Genomic DNA, 21,371 nt, shown 5'->3' with positions numbered 1-21,371 from the left:
AACTTTATAATCAATAGAAAATAAAGTTGAGTATGTTAGACTTATTTAGATGTCATGTCTATTTAATTTCTTTTTTAAAATTAACATTCTGGGCACAACTGTAACCATTTCACAAGGAAAAAAAGGACCAGAAGAATTCGAGCAGCAGAACTGCACGCACCTCCCATCACTAAAGAAAGCTCCCAATACTCTCCTCGCTGGGGAACCCACAGCGCTGTGTGTGTCACTGCCTGACATCCGGCCCATGAACTAACTCAAGGGCTGCACAGCACCCAACTGGAACATCAATCCACCACTTGTTACAAAATACATAAATTGAAAAAATGTGCTGAGAAAATAAGCTGCAAATGGGAAGAGAAATTCATTAATCTGTACAAAGCAACTGTACACTATCAAACATTTATTTACTTGAGCACCTCTAATCGGGTAGATTTTTCTAAAAGTAGTAACATTATAACATGACTAATCCAACATATAAAATGTTTATGAAAAATTTGACTTTACACATTTCCTAACAGGTACAACCATTCTAAAATTTTATTTATTTGCCTGCTTATTTATGTATTTATCGTGGCCAGCTCAGCCCGCCCTGGTGCGACATGTGGTGCTGGGTTTGAATCCTGAGTGCCTAGGCTTGCCTAAGCAGGCAACTCTGATCACTGAGCTATCTCACTGGCCCAGGTATAACCTTAAAAAAAAAAAGTTCACAGTAAAATAATTCTGGAAACATTTATTTTAAAGCCCAGTAAATCAGAAAGTTATGAAGTTTCCAATCATTTCCCCAGAAGTTGTTCTAGCTAATACAATCACTATTTTAATGAAAGGCGTCTTTTCCCAATAAGGTTAGTGCTGAGACTCTAACAGTATTTCTTAAGAGAATTTGTAATACTTTAGCTTCCTGAACTGAGCAGCAACTTTGAAATGTCACCGGTGAGTAGGCCCCCAGGGCTCCTGCTCCCATTTGCACAGCACTCCAGGGCGCCAAGGAGGGCCCCGCGCCTCTGGGGCCATCCTGTTACCCGGCTGCCTCCTCAGTGGTGAGCTCCTCTTTACTCCTCACATTATTTTCAGATGACATTTGGAACTCATTACTCTTTAATAGCTAACCTTTAATTCTGATAAGCAATAATTTATATGTAAGATATGTTTACTAAAAGATTAGAAAGTCACTAAAATGCTTTTTACAGGGTTAAAAAAAAGTTCTTTGAAATTCAAATCTTATCACTTATAAAGTCTTAGTAGACACCATGGCAGTTGTAAAAAACAATTCGGAGCTTACCAGAGTTCTGAATGTTAATAATTTTGTTTTGTTTTGGTACTGGGAATTCAACTCAGGGCCTCACATTTGCCAGGCAGGCACAGTGCCCCTGAGCTTTATTCCCAGCCCTAAAATTTAAAGCAACCTACACAGTCTAGTGAAATTACTAAAAAATAAGCATTAAGAGTAATATAAACCATTATAAAATGTAAAAGAACAGTAAATAGAGACCCAACTATTTATGTTCATAAATGAAATTAGAAATACAACACTAGATTAGTGCTTCATACCACCCTGCCCCCATCGATCACACCACTGGAATTAGAACCATCTTACCTTCTCACCTCTAGTCTTCGAATCTTCTTTCTCTTTCTTCCTTGCAGCTGCCACAAATTCATTAAATAATGCTTCTCGATCTTTCATCTTTTCAATTGCTTTAAACCTTGAATCTTTAGCATGTTTGGCTGCAAATTCACTAAAAGTAGCTCTGTAACAAAACGACAGATAAACTAACTTTGGTTAACCTATTTTTGTCTGTAGAAAAGTATAATAAAAATACCATTCTCTGGGCTGGCAAGATAGCTCAGCGGTCTAAAGCGCCTGCTTAGGCGAGCTTAGGCAGGTGCAGGGAACCATGGTTCGATCCCGCTGGCACCACGTGCAGTGCCAGCTCTGCCCTCAGGGTGGGCTGAGCCAGCGGAAAAAAAAGCATTCTCTAAACATGAATATATGCTAAATATTCGGTCCCAAAATCTGCTCTACATTTTTTTAAAAGTGTATTTGGTTCAGAGTCACTATGCAGCTTGGAGTTGTAGTGATTCTCCTGTTTTCAGCCTCAACAAAGTTGGGATCAGGCGTAGGTAACCACACTTGGTCTCCGTGGCTGGCTCAGCGCTAAACAGTAAATAATGAGTCACAGGAGTACAAAAGGCTTAAAAATGAAAATGAGGTTAGTGATTGATAGGCCCATTGTTATGGTTTGTGTCTAGTTGTCCCCCCAAAGCCTCATGCAGTCATGGGGTGAGGACTTCTAGAGTTTGTGTTAACTCATGATCCACTGGGATTATGTGTGATCCAAGGCTAGGATTATGAGTTTTTGTACTGCTGGGATTACCCATAGGTGGGTAAGTACTGGGAAGTACCCATAGGTGTGAGTACTTCCCCTACCCTGGGGCAGGTAATTTGCATTACAATATAGGGTGGGAAGAGAAGCTAGCTGCTTGAGCTGCTGCTACCCCTCCCTTGCACTCTTGCTCTTTCCGCCGCTGTGAAAAGTTGCCCTCTGCTCTGTGCTGCTCTGCCTTGGACCCAGCCGAGTATGGACTGAAACCTCCAGTAACTGTGAGCTAAATAAACCTTTCCTTCCTTCATTTTGAGTGTCGGGTATTTGTCCCAGCAACGAGAGAAGAGTAACTAAGACACCCATTCATTCACATGTATAAAGGGACGTCAAATGTGGTGGTAGCACACATCAAATAATCACAGATTTTTAGAGACTGAGGCAGGGAAATCATGGCTTGCATTCAAGGCCAGCCTGAATTACGCAGTGAGACCCAGCCTCAAATTATCAAAAAGGCTGCAGTGGTGGTAGTGGGATATTAAGAGATTAAACAGAACAAAATAAATGAGGCAGTTAACAATATAGATATTCCAGAAAAAAAGGAAGATTAATAACTGTCAGACAATTTCCCAAGGTACAAAGACCTAAAGCATAAGCAGAACACAGTGGCCCCAAAACTGTACAAAGCAGAGATCAGTTTGAGTACAAAAAGATGAAAAAAGAGAGGGCACCCTCTATGAAGGAGGGTGCCCCAGAAGAACCCAACCTACAAATGTTTCGCAAATGATCCACAGATGAGGCCAAGAGCAAGGGATGGCCATTTCCCATACCATATGTTATAGGAGAGAAAGAAAAACTATCTGATTTGATGCTGCTGAGACTATCGGCCTACATAGTCACACAGGATCCCCAGCAGAGATATTTGGGAAGCAGAGAAAGACATTCTGCTTTGAGAGCTCACCTAAAACATCAAGTGTATAATTAAGGGAGCAGCCAGTAACTGCCTGCTGAAACAAAAACCCCATTCTTCAGTAAGGTAATAGATTCTCGAGTCTGTTATTCACAATGTTAACAATTTGCACAACAAATATGTAACTCATAGAAAGCTATTTTTAGATTTCAATGGAAATTGAACCCAAGATGTCAAGATGTTATCCTAAGTAGTCAATTCTTCATTTGTTTTTTAAGACTGGCCTTGAACTCATTATGCAGTCCAGGCTGGCCTTGAACTTATAGCATTCCTCCTGTCTCAGCCTTCAGAGAGCTAGAATTACAGGCATACACTCCCACACCAAGCAACAACTATTTTTAAACTATTATAAGTACACCGAAAGAATTAAGGGAAAAAAAAATTTTAATGACTAGAAACATGGTCTCAATAAACAGACAACGAATTTCAACAAATATATTGAAAATACAAAAAAGAACATGAGCTGTATAGATTAGGAAAACAACTGAGTCATTTACATGTAGATGAATAAAAACTATCTGATCAAAAGAAACAGAAAAGACTAGGGGTATCCTACAAGAAAGTACCAAAAGCTTTAATACATGAAAAGGCACAAAAACTAAATGAAGGCAAAAAAAAAAAAAAAAAAAAGACCTCACTAAAAACTTCACAAACTTGATAAAAGTATCAATATAGATCTCAAAAACTCAGCAAACTCCAAATAGGCTAAGTAAAACGACGCAGCCAATCAGGACTAATGAGTAGGGTATTAAAAATGGAACTTGGTCCATGAATACAAAGTGCCATAAGCTTTAATACACATTGGTACTTTTTTTTTTTTTTTTTTTTTTTTCCTAGAACCAGGAATTGAACTTAGGCCCTTGTGCTTGCCAGGGAAGTGCTCATTCCACTGAGCCATCTCCTAGGCCCCTGGTAAGTACTTTTTAATGTTAAGAATTCACTTTATATAGTAAGAATTTATTCTGATAATACAACAACTCTTATTCAGCATGTTATTACAAGGCAAAAAATAAAGATTTTCCCCCCCTTAAATACTTCAGCATTTCAATGAAAAATACTCTTCTGTGTTACAACAAAGACTAACTTATGCCTTTAAAGAAAAACTAGCTGGTTAACTTTAGATCTCAAAATTTAAAATAACAACTGAAAATTTAGAATAGCACTTACAGGTAACTGGTATTTTTAAACTAATAATGATCTTGTCTAGACAAAGTACTCAAAATTTTATCAATTTTCACACATTCAACATTTTAGGCAGATTCTTTATTTTGAATGTATTTGGTACAGGGTCTCACTATGCAGCTTGAACTCCTAGTGATCTTCCTGTTTTCAGCCTCCCCAGCGCTGGGTAACAGGCATGCACCACCATGCCTGGTCTCTTTGGCCAGCTCAGCAGACTTGCAGGGCAGGGCCAGTGCAGCATGTATACCGGGGATCAAATCCCTGTCCCTGTGTTTGCCTAAGTAGGCACTTATTAGCCCAAGTAGGCCTTTAGCCCACTGAGCTATCTCGCTGGCCCACATTCAAGATTTTAAACAGAAAATATTGCCAACTTGGTCTGAACAGTATACTTGCAACCATAATAAAATTTTAAGGTAAAATAAAAATGCATATCCTAGAACAGGGATCACTTGTAGCACATTCAATGTTTTCATCATAAATTGAGCATCTTGTTTTGTAATTTAAAATACATACTACTATATCTAAAAAGCATAAACTTTCAACAAACGCAATATCAAAGTGTAAAAATGAGAATTAAATTATTTTAGACATATTTTATTAACAGGTAAGATATTTAACACCTTTTATTATAAGAGACTAAAACAAAAGTTTAGCACTAGACTCTTGTGGAGATGTGCTTGTATAATGCAACACAGAAACGCACCATTTTAAAATAGACCAGGTTAAAGAAAAAAATCCCCTTGTGGGAGACCAGCAGACTGGCGGTAGGGGATGGAGAGAAGGAAACATAGGTGACCATGGCAAATACACCTGTAGTTTACATTAAAAAGAAAAGCACACAGAAAACACAGGTACAGTTAAGTAATGGTCCCCAGTCATCCTCTCCCCTTGAACAAGCCCCCTGTTACACTTACCAATTCTACCAAGGAGTTTTGCATAATGGTCTTTAGTATGGTGTTCAATACTCAAATGAGTATTATTTTCCCATTTTTAATGTTTTCTTCAACCTACTAAAAATGGTCCTAATCTACACAATACAGTTAAATGTACCAATGTTGATGCTTGCTGATTTTATTTTCTAAAGTAATCTGCACTGTAAAATCAGTGCAGATTTTACAGTACAGATCAATTTTATCTGCCCCCAAAATAGTACCCGTTAGGGTACCTAATAGGATTTACATCCACAAAAGAGAAACCTCTGGAATTTCAGTTATTGCCAGACCTATAAAGGGTTTTAATAAATATACTTCACTGATTCAGAAAAAAAAAAAAGGTACAGGCAACATAAACATTCATATATTAACATGCAACCCCTAAGCAAACCCTCTGTCATAACTACAGTAAGTAAAAAAATTAATAGTCCTCTAATAACTCATATTCTAATTTACTCAGCTGCCCCTAATATGTTTTTTATAGCCCAGTGACCTATGAACTGATTTTTCTAACTTTTTAGGAAAAGGCCCAAGATCATCAGAAGAGTCTGAAATTCTATTATCCCTTGAAGAATATTGTATTTTTTAGCCACAAACACATCAACTCCTGGTTTCTCTTATGTTTTTTACTCACTCGATATTTCTAAATAATACTAAATACACTATCTCCAACACCAGCTGTTATGGCTAGTGTCTAGATGTCCCTCCCAAAAACCTGATGCAGGCCTTTTCAGAGTTACCTGGATCTAGAGTGTGTGATGCTGGGATCAGGGGTGTGTAATTATTAAACTAGTGCCCTGATTGATCTGGTATAGTTCTGGGTAGGATTAAGGGTGCCCATAACACTGGGTGTGAGGGCACCTGCCCTAAGGTTGGGTAGCCTGGATAAAATATAAAGGACAGAAAATTGGCTAGTGTTGATGCCTGTCACTTACTACTTTGGAGCCCTCTGCCTACCATGACCTGTTTCCTCTGATGCCCCTCTGCCTTGGAGCCACTTGATTATGGACTGAAACCTCTACAAACTATGAACTTAAATAAACTCTTCCTCCTTTAACTTCAGGTGTTGGGCATTTTGTCTCAGTAATGAGAAAAAGTAACCAAGACATCCTCATTCTACTATACATCTGCTATCAGTAACTATCTAAATCAGATGATTTTATTAAAATTAACTCACACTCCACAGTGCTAACCCACAGTTTTGCCTAATAAGCACATAGGCCTAGGTCTGATCCGCAGCATTATAATCAATCAACTGAGACAGAGATGGAAAGGGACAAGGACAGAGAGACAGACAGGAATTCAAAGAAGCTAGCAGCACACTTCTGCCACTTGGGAGGCTGAGATATGAGGACTGCTTGAGCCCAGGCATTCAAGGTTCACCTGGGCAAAATAGGAAAACCCAATTACATGTACTGAGGTAGTCATGGCAACTTCATAACACTATCATGGCTAAGCCATAAATAACAATTCTCTCTCCCCACAGAATGACTGCCTTACTTTCCTCATCTGTAAAATTGGAATGATAAACAGCTAAATCACACTGACTATTCTGAAACAATGACACATCTGGCTGCATTTAAAAATATAAGCACATAAAACTTAATACTTGCTCTTATATTACAATGCTAGACACATTTAAGTCTCACTTTCTTCACATCATTACATACATTCAATACACATTAACAGCTTGATTGAAAATGTCAGACATAATCTAGATATTTAGAAAACTTCAAAATGAAAGGTCCTTTACCATCTCAATTTGATCAAAATGTTCTTGTCTACATGAAACTATGAAGACAGGGATAAATGTCTCGCCATTAATGAGTTTCTAGAAAAGAGCTTACTCCCCACACGGAAACATTTAATGCAGAGGTAACCTTAGGGGATCTGAAACATTCGTTAAAGGAAAACATTTTATGACAAGATTAAAAGGCAAAAATCAACACTCAAACAAGGCACTTTCATGTTCAAACATTCAGAAATCTACAAGACATCAATACCACAGTCACACAAATAAGGGGGTCCTCTGGAGAAAAAAAAATACTTTTGATTTTTGCCAGTAATGAACCACATACCTTGGATTAAACTTTGCTTCTTCCATCATTTTTTTGAAATCTTCCTTGGCTTGCATTATTTTGTTTTTCTTTTCCCTGCGTTCTTCTTCTGCCCTGGTCTTTACATACTGATCAAACACCTATTACAAAATATATCAATTTGACAAATCAGTATTTCATATATGTAACTCATCTGCCAAAAAGTCTAACCTGTAATAGAAAAAATTAAATACAAATTTAATTATTAAATATAGACAATAGTCTATAGTCTCACTTAAAACTACAATGAAATATTATACAAGGATACCCCTGTCTACTTAGGACTTCCAGAACAAAACAACAGTTAAAAGCCTCTTTAATTTTTAATTTTCCCTTGATTACAAAACAGATGGATATTGTAAGTATTTACAGAATTTAGAAAGCAGAACATAGTGGTACACTCCTGCAATCCAATCCCAGCACTCAGAAGTTGAGGCAGGAGGATCATTGTGAGCTTGAGGCCAGCATGGGCTACACAGTGAGTTCAAGGTCAGCCTAAACTACATCGCGTGGCCTTGTCTCAAAAAACAGAACAAAACAAAACAAAAAATTCAGAAATATGTAAAAGGAATTATAGCTCTAAATTCCCTGTTGAGGGAAAAATCAACAACAATATGGAATTATTAGATTAATTCTACTTCAATACTTAAGGCAATCATTTCCACCAAAATGTAATCAGGCTTTACAACTGTTTTGTAATACTTTCCCCCATTTAATAATGTACACTCAAAACAATGAGTAGAACATCTACTTCCTGTTTTCTTCAAACACTAATAAAATGAAAGAAAAATTTATTTTTTAGTCATAAACCAACAATGGCAGGGAAATGACAAAAAGAGCCATCTGGGAAGCTGCAAAGCAGGCAGAGAGGTGGTGGACAGAAAAGAGCTGAATATAATGCAGTGGACATGAACATAACCCTAGTCAAAAAGCTAAATCAGGGGCCAGCCAAATAGTTCAGCGGATTAAAGTGCGCATAAGCAGGCGCAGGGGGCCGGAGTTCAATCCCCAGGCCCCGCCCCCCCCCCAGGGTGTGCTGAGATGGCAACTGAGACTGGGCGTGGTGACTATAATCCCAGCTCTTGGGAGGCTGTAAACAGGCAGATCACTACAAGTCTGATCTAGTAGGGAGACCCTGAACATCCTGTAGACCCTTCCCTAAAAAAAAAAAAAAAAAAAAGCTAAGTCAGAATCTGTTTCTATCTATGGCTACAAAAATCCTTAAATAGCTCAGGAATTGATAGCATCAACACAAAAATGTGGGTGTAGTACAGCTATAATACACAGTAACTGATAAAAGATGGCTTAAGAAGTAGTTAAACTGCTAACTCTCCTCACCAATTTTTTAAAGTTCCCATACACTGTTACTCTTCAGTCCTAATAAAGGGTAAGCAGCGTTTCTCTTGAACAAAGGGGTGGCCAACCAACTCCAGTCTATTTTTGCACAGTTCAAAACTAGTGCTTACAGTCAAGTAGGTTGGAAAAGAAGAGCAAATTTTATAACACATGAAAATCAAATGAAGTTTCAATTAGGATCCAATAATAAAGGTTTATCTGAACACGTTCTTGCTCATTCTTTTACAGACTACGGATATATTCACACTAAAATAGCAATTATACAACAGACATAATATGGTCCACTAAAATACTAACTACCTGATCCTTTCCATTAAAAATTTGCTAGGGGCCAGGAAGATGGCTCAATAGAATAAGCACTTGCCTGGCAAGCGCAAGGGCCTGAGTTCAATCCCCAGTTCCAACAAAAAGAAAAAAAAAAGAAAGAGAAAAAGAAAAAGAAAATTGCTAACTTCTGCTCTAAAGTGTAAAACACAAAGCATCACCTGACTGGAGTATGATCTAGGAATGAAATATGCCAGATTTCTAGATTCTCTCATAACCAAAGCAGTAAGACCTTTTCTTTCCTACCAGGAGAAGTCATTCTTTTTGGCAACTGGACCAGTCTAAAAGATACTGGCTCCAGGGGATTCTCACAAATCTGCCTAAATCACTCTACAGCAGATTTCTCAGGCTTGGTACCATAAGCATTGGGGGCTGGATATTTAAACCCTGGCCCCTACCCACTACCTGCCAGCAATGTCCCTTCAGATGTTATATTTCAAAGAATTTAGAGATGTATAAGAGACATCAGTGTTACCCCAAACTCCTTGAAGAAAAAAAAAAAATAACAGTAGGGAATCTACAGAATTTCACTTTAAAGTTTAAGGCAATATTTTCACCAAAATATAATCAAGCTTTTTATCTATTCTTTTCCCCCCACTTAACAATGTACACTCACAATGCTGAAATAAGCAACTAGTTCTTGCAGTCTCCTGGGGCAAGACTGTGCAATTTGAAAACAAGAACCTTGCCCCAATGTCCCAAACCCTGGAGGTCCACACAGGTGATACAAGTGTCCAAACAGTTCATGCCTCAATGACTACAAGGCAAGGTCTACAAGACACTAAGGAAACTGCAACATAAAAAACTGATCCCTAAACAGAAAAAACTTAGCGGAATTAGGTTATCTCAGAAAACAAAAATTAAAAGAAAAAACCTAAATAACCTCACAGAGTTAAGATACTGCAACCATAAAAGAAAAACTCTCCCCCAAAAAGGTGAAAGAAAAAGGAAAGGAAAGGAGAACGAATGAACTTAAGAGATTAAAAGAAGAGGAAAGAAATGAAAAATCTAACTGAAGAATTGTTTGCCAAAGGTGAGAAAATCATACAAGAGATTAAAAAAAAAAAAAGTAGAAAATAAGAGAAAACATCACAAACTTTGAGAACTCAGGAAGGCAAATTCTGTCTCAGAATTATGAAACAGAAAACAATTACAGGGGAGCTAGCAGGAATAAAGGAAAGATTTTTCCATATTGAAAAGATCACCAAGAGCCCAGAACAATAAGACTCTTCGACTCCTCCACCACGGAATATAATGCACATCACCATGATGTGGCAGAACTAGAAAGAGTAAGAGAAGACCCTTAAAGAATCTTAGCAAGAATAATAAACACTTTCAAACAATAATGAGGGGCTGGCGAGATAGCTCAGTGGTTTAAAGCCCCTGCTCAGGCAAGCCTAGGTAAGCGCAGGAGACTGCGGTTCAATCCCCAGAACCACATGCCACACCAGCCCCAACCTCAGGGTGGGCTGAGCCGGCAAAATACTAATACTAATAATTATAATTATAATTATAATAAAAACCAGTACCAGAGCACTATCTTCAAAATTCTGAAAGAAAAACACTTTCAACTCCAAATTTCTTAGCTTACCACATACTTCAAAATAAGAGTAAATAAAAGGCCTTTTCAAAAGTATAAGACGTATAAGACATCAAAAATAAGTATTTTCTCTCCAGAAACTAGGAAGGATGGAATGCATCAAAATGTGTAAAACAAAATAGAAAAGACTTATCATATAGGGAATAAGTTATTATCACCATAATTTCAAAAAGAGAAATGAAGGAAATTCCAGACAGGTAGCAGGTGTAGAAGGCACCCAGTCCAGACTGAAGCAAAGCAGATCTGTGAGATAAGAAGGAAGACAAAAACACTAGGAGAGCACTCTTACATTCTCCCTACCAATTATTATGGAACTATTTTGCTCTTTACGATTAATACCTTTGCACGAAATAAACTAGAAAAAAGTTTTCTTTAGAAGACCTTAGAGGGAGCCGGGGAGATAGCTCAGTTGAGTAAGTGTTTGTCTGGCAAGCGCAAGGGCCTGAGTTCAATCCTCAGCTCTGCAAAAAAATAAATAAATAAAAATAAAAGACCTTAGAGGACCACTGAGATGGCTCAGCATAGGAAAGCGCAGGGACTGGGATTTGATCCCCCGGCATCACATGCTGTGCCAGCCCTGCCCTGCGGGCATGCTGAGCAGGCTACTAAGACCTGGCATGCTGGTGCACGCCAGTAATCTCAGAATTGGGGATGCTAAAAACAGGAGACCCTGTACCAAATACATAAAAATAAACAAAAATAAAAGGCCTTAGACATCTCTTCCACAAGTGTGTGCGTGTGTGTACATATATATTTAATCACTATTCTTTAAACTCTATATAGATACGTATACAATTACCTCACTAGTTCCTACAACTAGACATAAAGGTTATTTTCAATAGCTTCTAAATATAGCATTCCTGTATATCACATCAAAGTTACATACTGAAAAGAGTTGTTTCCAACTCCGCTTTCGTATAATACTTTTTTACAAGTCTTACATAACATATAAAGTCAAAGAGAATTTATATTAACTTATTGACGTTCTAGGAAGAAGTTCATGTCCCCTCCTCTGAGCCAGCCCAGGCCAATGCTTAGGAACTGCTCTTTGAGACGAGTGAGGATCTTACAGAAAGTCAGGGTTTTGCTATGCTCCCATGTTTCTCCTATTTGTCATGCTTCTCCAAATACTTAGCTGCATTTTCTAAAGCAATTTAAAACAATTATTTTCCTAATTTCCCTACTGATTTTTAGACTTTTCTGTATATGTATATTTCTTTTTTTTTTCTGCATTTAGTGCAGGGTCTACAGGGTCTCACTACGTAGATCCGACTCATAGTGATTCTCCTGCTTTCAGCCTCCCCAGTGCTGAGATTACAAGCGAGCACCACCAGGCCCAGACTCAATCACCGTCTCAGTGCGCCCCTCCAGCGGGGCCAGCACAGCACACTGGGGGTCAAATCCCGGCCACTGCACTCTGCCTAAGCAGGCGCTTTAGGCCACTGAGCTATCTGGCCAGCCCTGTATGGGGATTTTTCTTCAAAATAAAAGTCTACTCAAAAATCTCTATCTAATTTTAATATCAAAATTCAATTTATAATTTGACACTAATTCAGTAGTAGCCTAGATTTACAATCTTGAGTCATAACAATAAAGTCCGATTTATGTTGACAATGTCACCTAAGTATAACACTGTCAATGTTAAACAGCTCGCAACAGAACTATTTTAAATGTTAAGTAGTTCGTACAGAGTATACTAAAATGTTTAAAGTAAGATAAGAAACAACTTATTTTAAGGTATTAGCCTAACTACTATCTATAATAGTACCTAAGATCCTATATGAAACAGTCCATTCTTCATTTAAAAATGTATCATAACAAATAAAACAAGTAAAAACACTGCTTGATCCCTTAGGTGGTCTTTTTTTCATAATGAGACTAAAGGAAAATATTCATTAAAATTTATGGTTAAAACTATATTAAACATCTTTGAAAAAGGGAAGAGGGAATGCACAAGGAAACAACAACACAGGTACCAACTCCCCACAGCGAATGCAATCATGCACTGCAAACATGTACTAATCAAAAGAGAAAAAATATTATCTTTTATATGACATAAACTACAGTAAACCTACAAATAGTGAAAAAAGAACTGAAAGACATGTAATTTTAAAATATTTCTGTTAAGGATGACCACTTATAATTGGTCATCACTATGCCATGTTTTTTGACAAAGCTTAAAACCTGGAACTCTCATGCCCCCTCCCTTACAAATAAATACATATACTCAGAAACAACAGAACAGCCTGAGATTATCACCATTAACACTAATATTTTTACCATTCATAGATGCACATGCATACATATTTGGGATATTTCCCTTACAGGTGGGTGGCGCCAGCTTTGTAATATTTTCATTTAATACACTGTGAACATCCATGTCAGTTAATTATCTTCTTTAAAAAAAATTCCAATGAAATTCTTTTTTAAATCAAAGCACAAATTTCAGATCATGAAAGTACAGTTTAATGAAGCAACTTTCTGGTTTCTCCTAATTAATTTCTCCATGCAAATAAAAAAAATATATATATATATATATATTTTAATGCAAGTTAACTTCTCTTTCCTTAATTCTTACCCTACCTTAACAGTTTTGAGAAAAATATAAAAGGAATAAAAACTTTATAAAGTTTTTGTTTCAGACAGATTACTACAATTTTTCTCTTTTTAAGCATAACTTTATTAAGGTGACAAACACCATCAGCTTTCAGAATGCTCCCAAAATTGGGAAACAACTTTAATTCTCAACATATGACTCATAACTTTAATCAAACTCAGGACAATGCAAAAACAGTCACAACGTTTCACAGTAAGTCTTCTAAGATATTTAGAGTAAGCATTGATCCAGACAACACAGAGCAAGAACAAGGCAAAGACCCTAACACAATATAGTACAGGAAGACATACAATATCCAATCTACCTTTCCATAATCAGAACAGTGGGTGCTACACAGGAAGTATGGAACATAAAGAGGTCATAGTCACGTAGACGGATTGTTAAGCACTTTGATAAGTACCTGAATGAAATCGTACAGTTGGCTGTACCAACAGCTCAAGGAAGAACTTTTCCACACAGATAGCAAAACATGCTGAGCTCATTTCACAGAATATCATGGCCAGTATGGCTACAATGAACAAACAACAAAGAGCTTCAAACCAGGCATCGTGGCACAGTGTGGCACACACCAGTAATCCCAGTCAGTACTCAGGTGGCTGAGGCAGGAAGAGCATTGCAAATTCACAGCCAGCCTGAGATATATAGCGAGTATAAGGTCACACTAAAGTACATGAGACCCTGTTTCAATAAATTCCTTTTTTAAAATACAGCTTGATTGGACATACAAGAATAAACAAAACACAAAAGAATATACAAGAATACACACAACATTATACACCAAGAAAACCTTGAGTTTTATCTTGTATCAGTGATGATAAATCCAAGGCACATGTGCTGCAGCCAGCTGTTTCTACCAGTGAAAGTTCTAAAAGGCTTGCCATCACTGTCTTTAGTGAAATAGGAAGCACTAGGTAGTTTTAGGCAAGAGAACAGTGACTTAACTTCAAAATTTAAAACGACTTTGGCTGCTCTGTGGAAAAAAAACATGACTACAGAGCAGCAAGGAAGGATGAGAGGGCAGGAAAGGGGACGGGAGGGGAGGGCAAAAGAGGGAGAGTTTCAGAAAAAGATCAATTAGGAGCTACACAGACAACAATGGTTAATTATAGTGTCATATATTAGGGTGTCAGTGGAGGAGATGATAAATAAAGAATCAGACGCAGAAAATGTTTTATAAGTAGATTTTCTAATATACCAGAAGTGGTAACAAAAAATCAGTGCTGACTAATATTTTTGATAGGACCAACAACTGAGATGCGAGAATGAGATTACACATGGTTTACAAGAAAAAAAAATGAAAAAACAACTCTAACACCAAACACAAATACAAGGATATCTGAAAAGCCATGGCTTCCTACAACAACTACTTAAACACATGCTTGGCACACTGTAAGTTTCCTAATTAAGCGTACATACAAAATGATACAGACTATGTGGAGAATTACAGATCACTAGATTACAAATGAACACTATTGTTACCAAAAGAAATTTTATAGCTCTACAGCACTATTCCCAATGGCTCAAATACTTGCCATTTTATAGAGATCAGTATCAAGGTCACGTAGGCAATTCAGTAATTTATAAGTTGGTCATGAGCAATGCTTTAGAGAAAGAAGTCATCACCATGAGGTGATGCATGTACTGAGTTACCATGGAAACGACTTCATGCAACTTTATTTAGCAGAAACTCTATAGTGGCCATTTCTCTAGGGTTACAATGAAACCAGTTCAATAGATGCTACCTAGATGTGATGCCTATGTGTGTGTGGTGTGCATACCATATAAATTTTTCTTTGTGCACTGTATACTCCTTGAAAAGGCTATAACCAAAGTGCTCATTGGTGGTTTTACTTTTGGACAGGATTATAGATTTTTTCCTCATTACTCATCTGCACTTTGGTATTTTTCTATTCAAAATCTGCATCAATTGCCAAATAAGAAGCAAATAACTCAACTGCCTATGTTGTAGGGTAATAATAATAAGCTTCTCTTCTGGAGGGTTAACAACCTAAGTCTGTAGACCAAAAATTAGAGAAGCAGGGCTGCAAGGACAGCCAACATTCTGGCCCTAGCCTTTCAAGGTCAGTAAAGACTCAGGACATGGGAGAACCAGTACTAGAACATCATGTACCTCAGTTGTGTCCCAAATTTTCTGATCAAGGAGATTATGGGGCCACAGAAGAAAGTGATCGATGATACAGAGTGTGCCTCAGGAGAGTCACATGGAGAGAAAACATTCTCTTAGGCTTTCAGAGAGCAAATTGGTCAAGCAATGGCCGGGACTCATCCACATGGCTGACACTGACAAAGGATCTACAAACTGCAGTACAGGGTTCCAGGGTAAATCCTTAGGGGATGTGACTGACCTTGTCAGATACAAATGTCATATTTCTTGTTATATAGATCTTGCTTTATCTTGGTCTTAACTATCCATCAGAAAAGTATAAAAATGAAGTAGAAAAAGTAAAGCTATATTAATATGCTGAGGTATAAAAGGCTCAAGTCAACAACTTCTGACATTTTCAGTCTTATGGAAAACCCACTACTATTATGGACTACTGGACTACATTGGAATACTTTGCTGAATTCACGCACCTACAATATTTAAATGGCAATGGAAAACCCATCTCTGACAAAACTAAACAAAAAGGGGATATAAATGAAGGACCAATTTGTATCTGTATATACAAAATAAACAGGATCGACATACAGCTATTTTCTCTTAATTCAATGAGAAGAAAGATTTGTACTAATAGCATTTGGACAGGATATCATGTCGCATCTTGTACTATGAATAACCACTATGAAGACAACAATACACAATGTATTAATTACTGAAACTGTGCTACTAAAAGTTCTGAAACTGTCTCATTGCTATTTCTCAATAAAATTATTTTTTAAAAAAGCAAATAAATAAATGAATATGACATAAGTTTTCAAACTACCTTACACATAATCTCACTGGGTAGAAGACCTAAGGACAAAAAAGGGGGAGCTTACAAAACACAAATTAGTGCAAAAGCCCTAGGTTCAAGCCCTAGTACTATCATAAAAGTAATTACAAATTCATGATCCAAAGGGTTACAATGTCTATTTCTGAGGCAGAAAAGTCTACACATAGAGCCATAAATGACTATGTACGAAGATGTAGGTAATATATGATGGGAAAGAGGAGAGATAGAAGAAAGAGGAGGAAAAGGTGATGTCGACAAAAAAGAGGAAGAGAAAAAATAGCATTTTATTCCCTAAAACCATTGCAGTTAAGGAATTCTCATTCGATATTTCCTATGTTACTTTTGTTTTTACCTGTTTTCTTTCTTTAGGATTAAGAAGTAAGTACCGAGGATCGAAAACTATCTTGTGTAACTCCTTCTCCCATGTTGAAAAAGCAGACACCTTTAAAATAAAAAAAAGTATTGCCTCATAATTAAGTTTGGTCTAAAATCATAAAGGTCACAATTTCGCTTGAAATCTACAGGACATCTGTTTGTAAAAGAGACATAAAAACCATACTGAAGTTTCCATCACTAATAAATGACAAGCAGTGGGAGACTAGCAATAGTAAATTTCCATACTAATTGGCTCTGAACATTTCTATATTATATAGGAATAACACACTTAATTACTCATTAAAATAACTACTACTGGGCGACATTTAAAAAATCACTACATCAGAAAAAGCCTTGAAGATTTGCATTCTGATTTCCCATACTAGCGCCACTCTGGTGAACAATGCTGTAATTTAAAATTGAACAATTTTATTTATTCAAATAAATGTGTAAATATAACCCAAAGGTCAAAAATCTTTCTTAATAGCTTCTAATAATATCGTAAAGTGTAAGTTCTCCTTTAATCCAAAGCCATTCAAGATATTAAAGGAATTGTATATACCTTACCTATCTGAAGCAGTCCGCCATTCTGTAATGTTAATACTTATATATTACTTACCAAAATTATGACTCAACAAATGTTATATGTTATTTGTACTTAAAAGGATAGTAAAATGGCATTTAGTAAAACATGGTATGATTAGCAAAGGAAAAGGCTTTTTCAAAACAATGTACAATAATTTGACAGGGTTCCCTTACCCCCCCGCAACATGAGCACTAACCTTAGATTTGACCTTTTAGCAAGACATATTTATATTACTTATACAAAACAGAAATATCTCCCCCAAAGATTGTTTTCTGACCCCTCTCTCTAGCAGCATGTCCTTGAACTGCTTCATTCGGGCCTCCAGAGGGACAATGGCCCTTTCTCGGGCAGCTTTAATTTCAGCTTCCATGGCAGCTTCTTTCTCTGAATCAATGTCTTTATTATCGTCTCTCCTATAAAAAATAAGATACAAGGCATCAGCTGGCAAAATAGTAACAACGAATCTTACTAAATCTTAAAATCTAAGAAATTTTCAAGACTCACTACTGAGCAGCATATCTTTGGCAAAAAGAAATTATACTGAGGATTTCAAATGAACTCTAAGGGATAAATAGATTTCATTCTAATAATAATAAAATTACAATGAGTTTCTAATGATATTATAGTGACTATATTAAGAAAAGAAGTATATCTTCAATATGATCTCTTGCTAGCACTAACTGATACATGAAGTGAATGATTTTACAAAAAGAATAAAAACTTATTTAGCACTACTTTTAATAACTACATATTAGAAGTGAACAGCACAAAATATAATTTAGATCTTGATTTAGGAAAAAAAATGACATTTTTCAAAATGTTTCATGATTTTCTAAAATGTTTTATATCTAATAAAAACTGGTACTGGTATATTACTAAATCTTAGTAATCTCACACATTTATTTTGAAAATAAAATTAAAGTATCTGCAAACTTGGCCAAATCGACATGTGAGATATATACCTTACCTACCTGACATTTTTATTACTCACTCTGTGGGTGATAAGTTGAGATTTAAGTTGAAGGACAGGTCCCAGAGAGCAACATGGGCCCAGGAGTAGTTAGGTAGTAGTAGTAGTAGGAGTTAGAACTGTTCATCAATGTCTAAACTACTTCTGTTCCTCCAAAAATGCACTCAAGGCTAAGAAGACAGGCCCGTTGCTTGTGTGGTACTCAAGTGACATGGTAAGTATGAAATCAGGTCACCTCTCAAAACATATGACTATGAAAAAGGCCTATTATTCATGCAAATAATTCAAAAAAGTAATTCAGTGATGTTTAAGTATATTATCCACTAAATACACAGTGTTAATAGCAGTAGTATATTCCCTATACAAACATACTGGAAATTCAATATAAGAAACTATAGGTAGCCCAGGAGATTTCAAGACAACCAAGGCTAACCCATAAATACGAGAGGCAATAGCAACTTAGGGACTGAGTCAAAAAGAAACAGAAGAAACAGTTGGTGACCTGCAGGAACTTATGAGATAGTCTGTGACCTAAGACACGCACAAAACAAACAGGTAAAAGCAATTTGCCAAACAATGCACCCTCTTTAAACAATTTATTTAAGAACTATTTAAATAGTTAAAAGATTTTATCAAGAAATATAAAAACAAAAACAAATAACCTTTATAGAATTACACTAAATGAAAATGTCACAATACAAACTATCACTATCTATCTCAATAAAAGAAATAAAAGAAAAACTAAGCCAGGAAAAATAGGCTTTTAGCTTTGTACCTAAATAGAGAAGCTCGGGCAATCCACATAAAGGACTTCTTTGACATTCTCCTGATAAAAGCAGTTAAAAACCTTACAGAGTTGTCTATAAGAACAAACAATTAAAAACAACCTAAAAGTTTATCATCATAGAAACATCCAAAATTATAGTAAACAGAATGAATACAGTCATTTGTAATAAGAAAACAAAGTTTTACTCTAAAATTTTAATGAAAGAACACAAAATTGTTTTATCACAACTAATAAAATACACTTGGTCAAGAACTAAAATGTAATTATAAAAATGAGAATAGCTGGGTCAAGTGATAGCTCAGGAGTCATTCTCTGTAGTATATTTATTTACTGTTGCCAATAAAAATTTTTAAAAAGAACTACCCTTGATAGGGGTTATCATACTTATTTCCTGACCATAATTTGGCTGCATTCAATCTGTCCTTTTCTGATTAGAACTATGATTAAGCACTCCCTAATAATGTCCTCAAACTTTCCTTTTTGCTGCTGAATAATGGTCCCATCCCTCCCACACACAACCCCCTCCCACTCCAACCTTCCACCCCCACAATAAGTAACATTCACACTTAGTTCAACTCAACTTTATGGTACTGGCCACACTAATGCTTCTATTACTCCTAACAGTCTCTTTTTCAAAGTACTTTCTAAGGTCATGCATCTATTCCTCACCATGTTGTAATGATGAGAATTACAATGAAGCCACAAGATAAATATATACACTGAAATCTCTAACTTTTTGAGATCTCTGAAGTGGTGTTTTTTGAGGGTCAGTATTAAGGATAAAAATTTTTAAAAATAAAATTCAGACAATGAGTTTTTGTAGAGTTTATCTACTAAAATGACATTGCTTCACAGTAAACTAAGGCACCACTACACATATTTAAGCAATCTAATCTCCAAGTCTAGCAACAGAAGGGACGCCATATCTAAAAACTCTGTAATATATTGCCTAAGAGAGCAATTCATGACTTATATCTCCTGAATCATATATTACCTGTCCCTTCCAATCACAAACTGATGACCTAATCAACTTACAAAGGCACATCTACCTGGAATTACATAAACTGTATGTATTACTTACTTCCGTTTTTTTGCTTTAATGGGCTCATCTTCATTAAATTCTTCCATTAATTCTTGCTCATCTTTAACTGTAAGACAAAATTTGATTTAAACTTTGTCTGGAAATAAGCAAGCAACCACTGAATTATGTAAACAAGAATCTTTCTGCTGATCCCTACCAGAAAACTTGCTTTAAAACCATTAAAAAGAAGTTGCAATTTATAGTTATTTCACTCACTTGCACTCATAGATAATTGCCACTTTTGGATGGACAGCATGGTCGGGGTCGGGTGTCCTGGCAAAAACATTTCAAATATCATTAGGAACAGTTACATGCCTGTATTTCACAACTCTTTTTCAAAAATTTACTGTTTACATAAAATATCCACCTCGTAGTACTTTTACATTTATTTTATAACACATTAAGAAAAGTATAATAATTATATATTTATTTCCCCTTTACATTAAATTTTCTTCTTTTTTTTAAAGGCGGAACCAGGGATTGAACTCAGCAAGTGCTTATTGTACTGAGCCATCTCCCCAGCTCAAATTTTCAATTCACTTTGCAATGTTTCTTACCCAAACCTTAGCTTTATAAAAATAAAAATAAAGCCTTCCTTTTTTCTTCTTTGGTAGAACTGGGGATTTAACTCAGGCCCTTGCACTTTATTCTACTGAGCTATCTTATCTCCCTGGCTCCGAACCTTCCTGATTCAGGATTTACGTTGGCAATGATGTCTGTTAATCTATTTATCAAGTAAATCAAATATTTGAAAACAGACTCAAAACCAAAAGCAAGGGCTGGGGAGATAGCTTAGTAAAATAAGCGCTTGCCTAGCAAGCACAAGGACCTGAGTCCAACCCCTGGTAATGCCAAAAAAAAAAGTAAATCACATACCTTCACAGCCTCATTCAATACTATGGTTATAAAGTATTTTTAGCCTAACTATAAAGCGAATATTGTTGAAAGTAAAAAAAAAAAAAAAAAACCAGGTGTTTATTACCTTCAGTAGCAGGTAAGTACTGAAGCTACACTAATTTGTTGTTGTTTTGTTTTGGTTTTGTTTTTTTTGCGACCCTGGGGACAGAACTCAGGCTTATTCTACTGAGCCATCTCCCTGGCCCTCCTGCTATACTGATTCGGATATTTCTTATAAAGAAAAAATGTCAGTACACAGACATACAATCCACGAAAATGTCTTAATCACTATAAATATTAAGATTAGTCAGATCAGACATACTAAG

The 21,371-nt window shown here is 36.3% G+C and overlaps 1 protein-coding gene across 3 annotated transcripts in view; it reads right to left on the bottom strand.

The window, feature by feature from the left end:
- The window catches only part of Tcerg1 (transcription elongation regulator 1), a 62,439-nt gene that overhangs the window by 13,836 nt on the left and 27,232 nt on the right, over nucleotides 1-21,371 (bottom strand). For 2 of the 3 annotated variants that reach the window (XM_004631244.3, XM_004631248.3), the window contains 6 exons: nucleotides 20,365-20,421; nucleotides 20,149-20,215; nucleotides 17,588-17,723; nucleotides 16,702-16,791; nucleotides 7,481-7,599; nucleotides 1,595-1,745 (listed from right to left, as the gene is read on the bottom strand). In XM_004631244.3, the coding sequence (XP_004631301.1) occupies nucleotides 1,595-1,745; nucleotides 7,481-7,599; nucleotides 16,702-16,791; nucleotides 17,588-17,723; nucleotides 20,149-20,215; nucleotides 20,365-20,421 (620 nt within the window). Of the gene's footprint in view, nucleotides 1-1,594; nucleotides 1,746-7,480; nucleotides 7,600-16,701; nucleotides 16,792-17,587; nucleotides 17,724-19,055; nucleotides 19,107-20,148; nucleotides 20,216-20,364; nucleotides 20,422-21,371 lie in introns of all 3 variants that reach the window. The other variant, XM_012514753.2, reaches the window with a different exon arrangement.

The sequence above is a fragment of the Octodon degus genome, unplaced genomic scaffold, assembly GCF_000260255.1.
Source record: "Octodon degus isolate 3935 unplaced genomic scaffold, OctDeg1.0 scaffold00040, whole genome shotgun sequence".
NCBI lineage: Eukaryota > Metazoa > Chordata > Mammalia > Rodentia > Octodontidae > Octodon > Octodon degus.
Note: the sequence above shows the minus strand (reverse complement) of the source record. Positions and strands in the feature narration are given on the sequence as shown.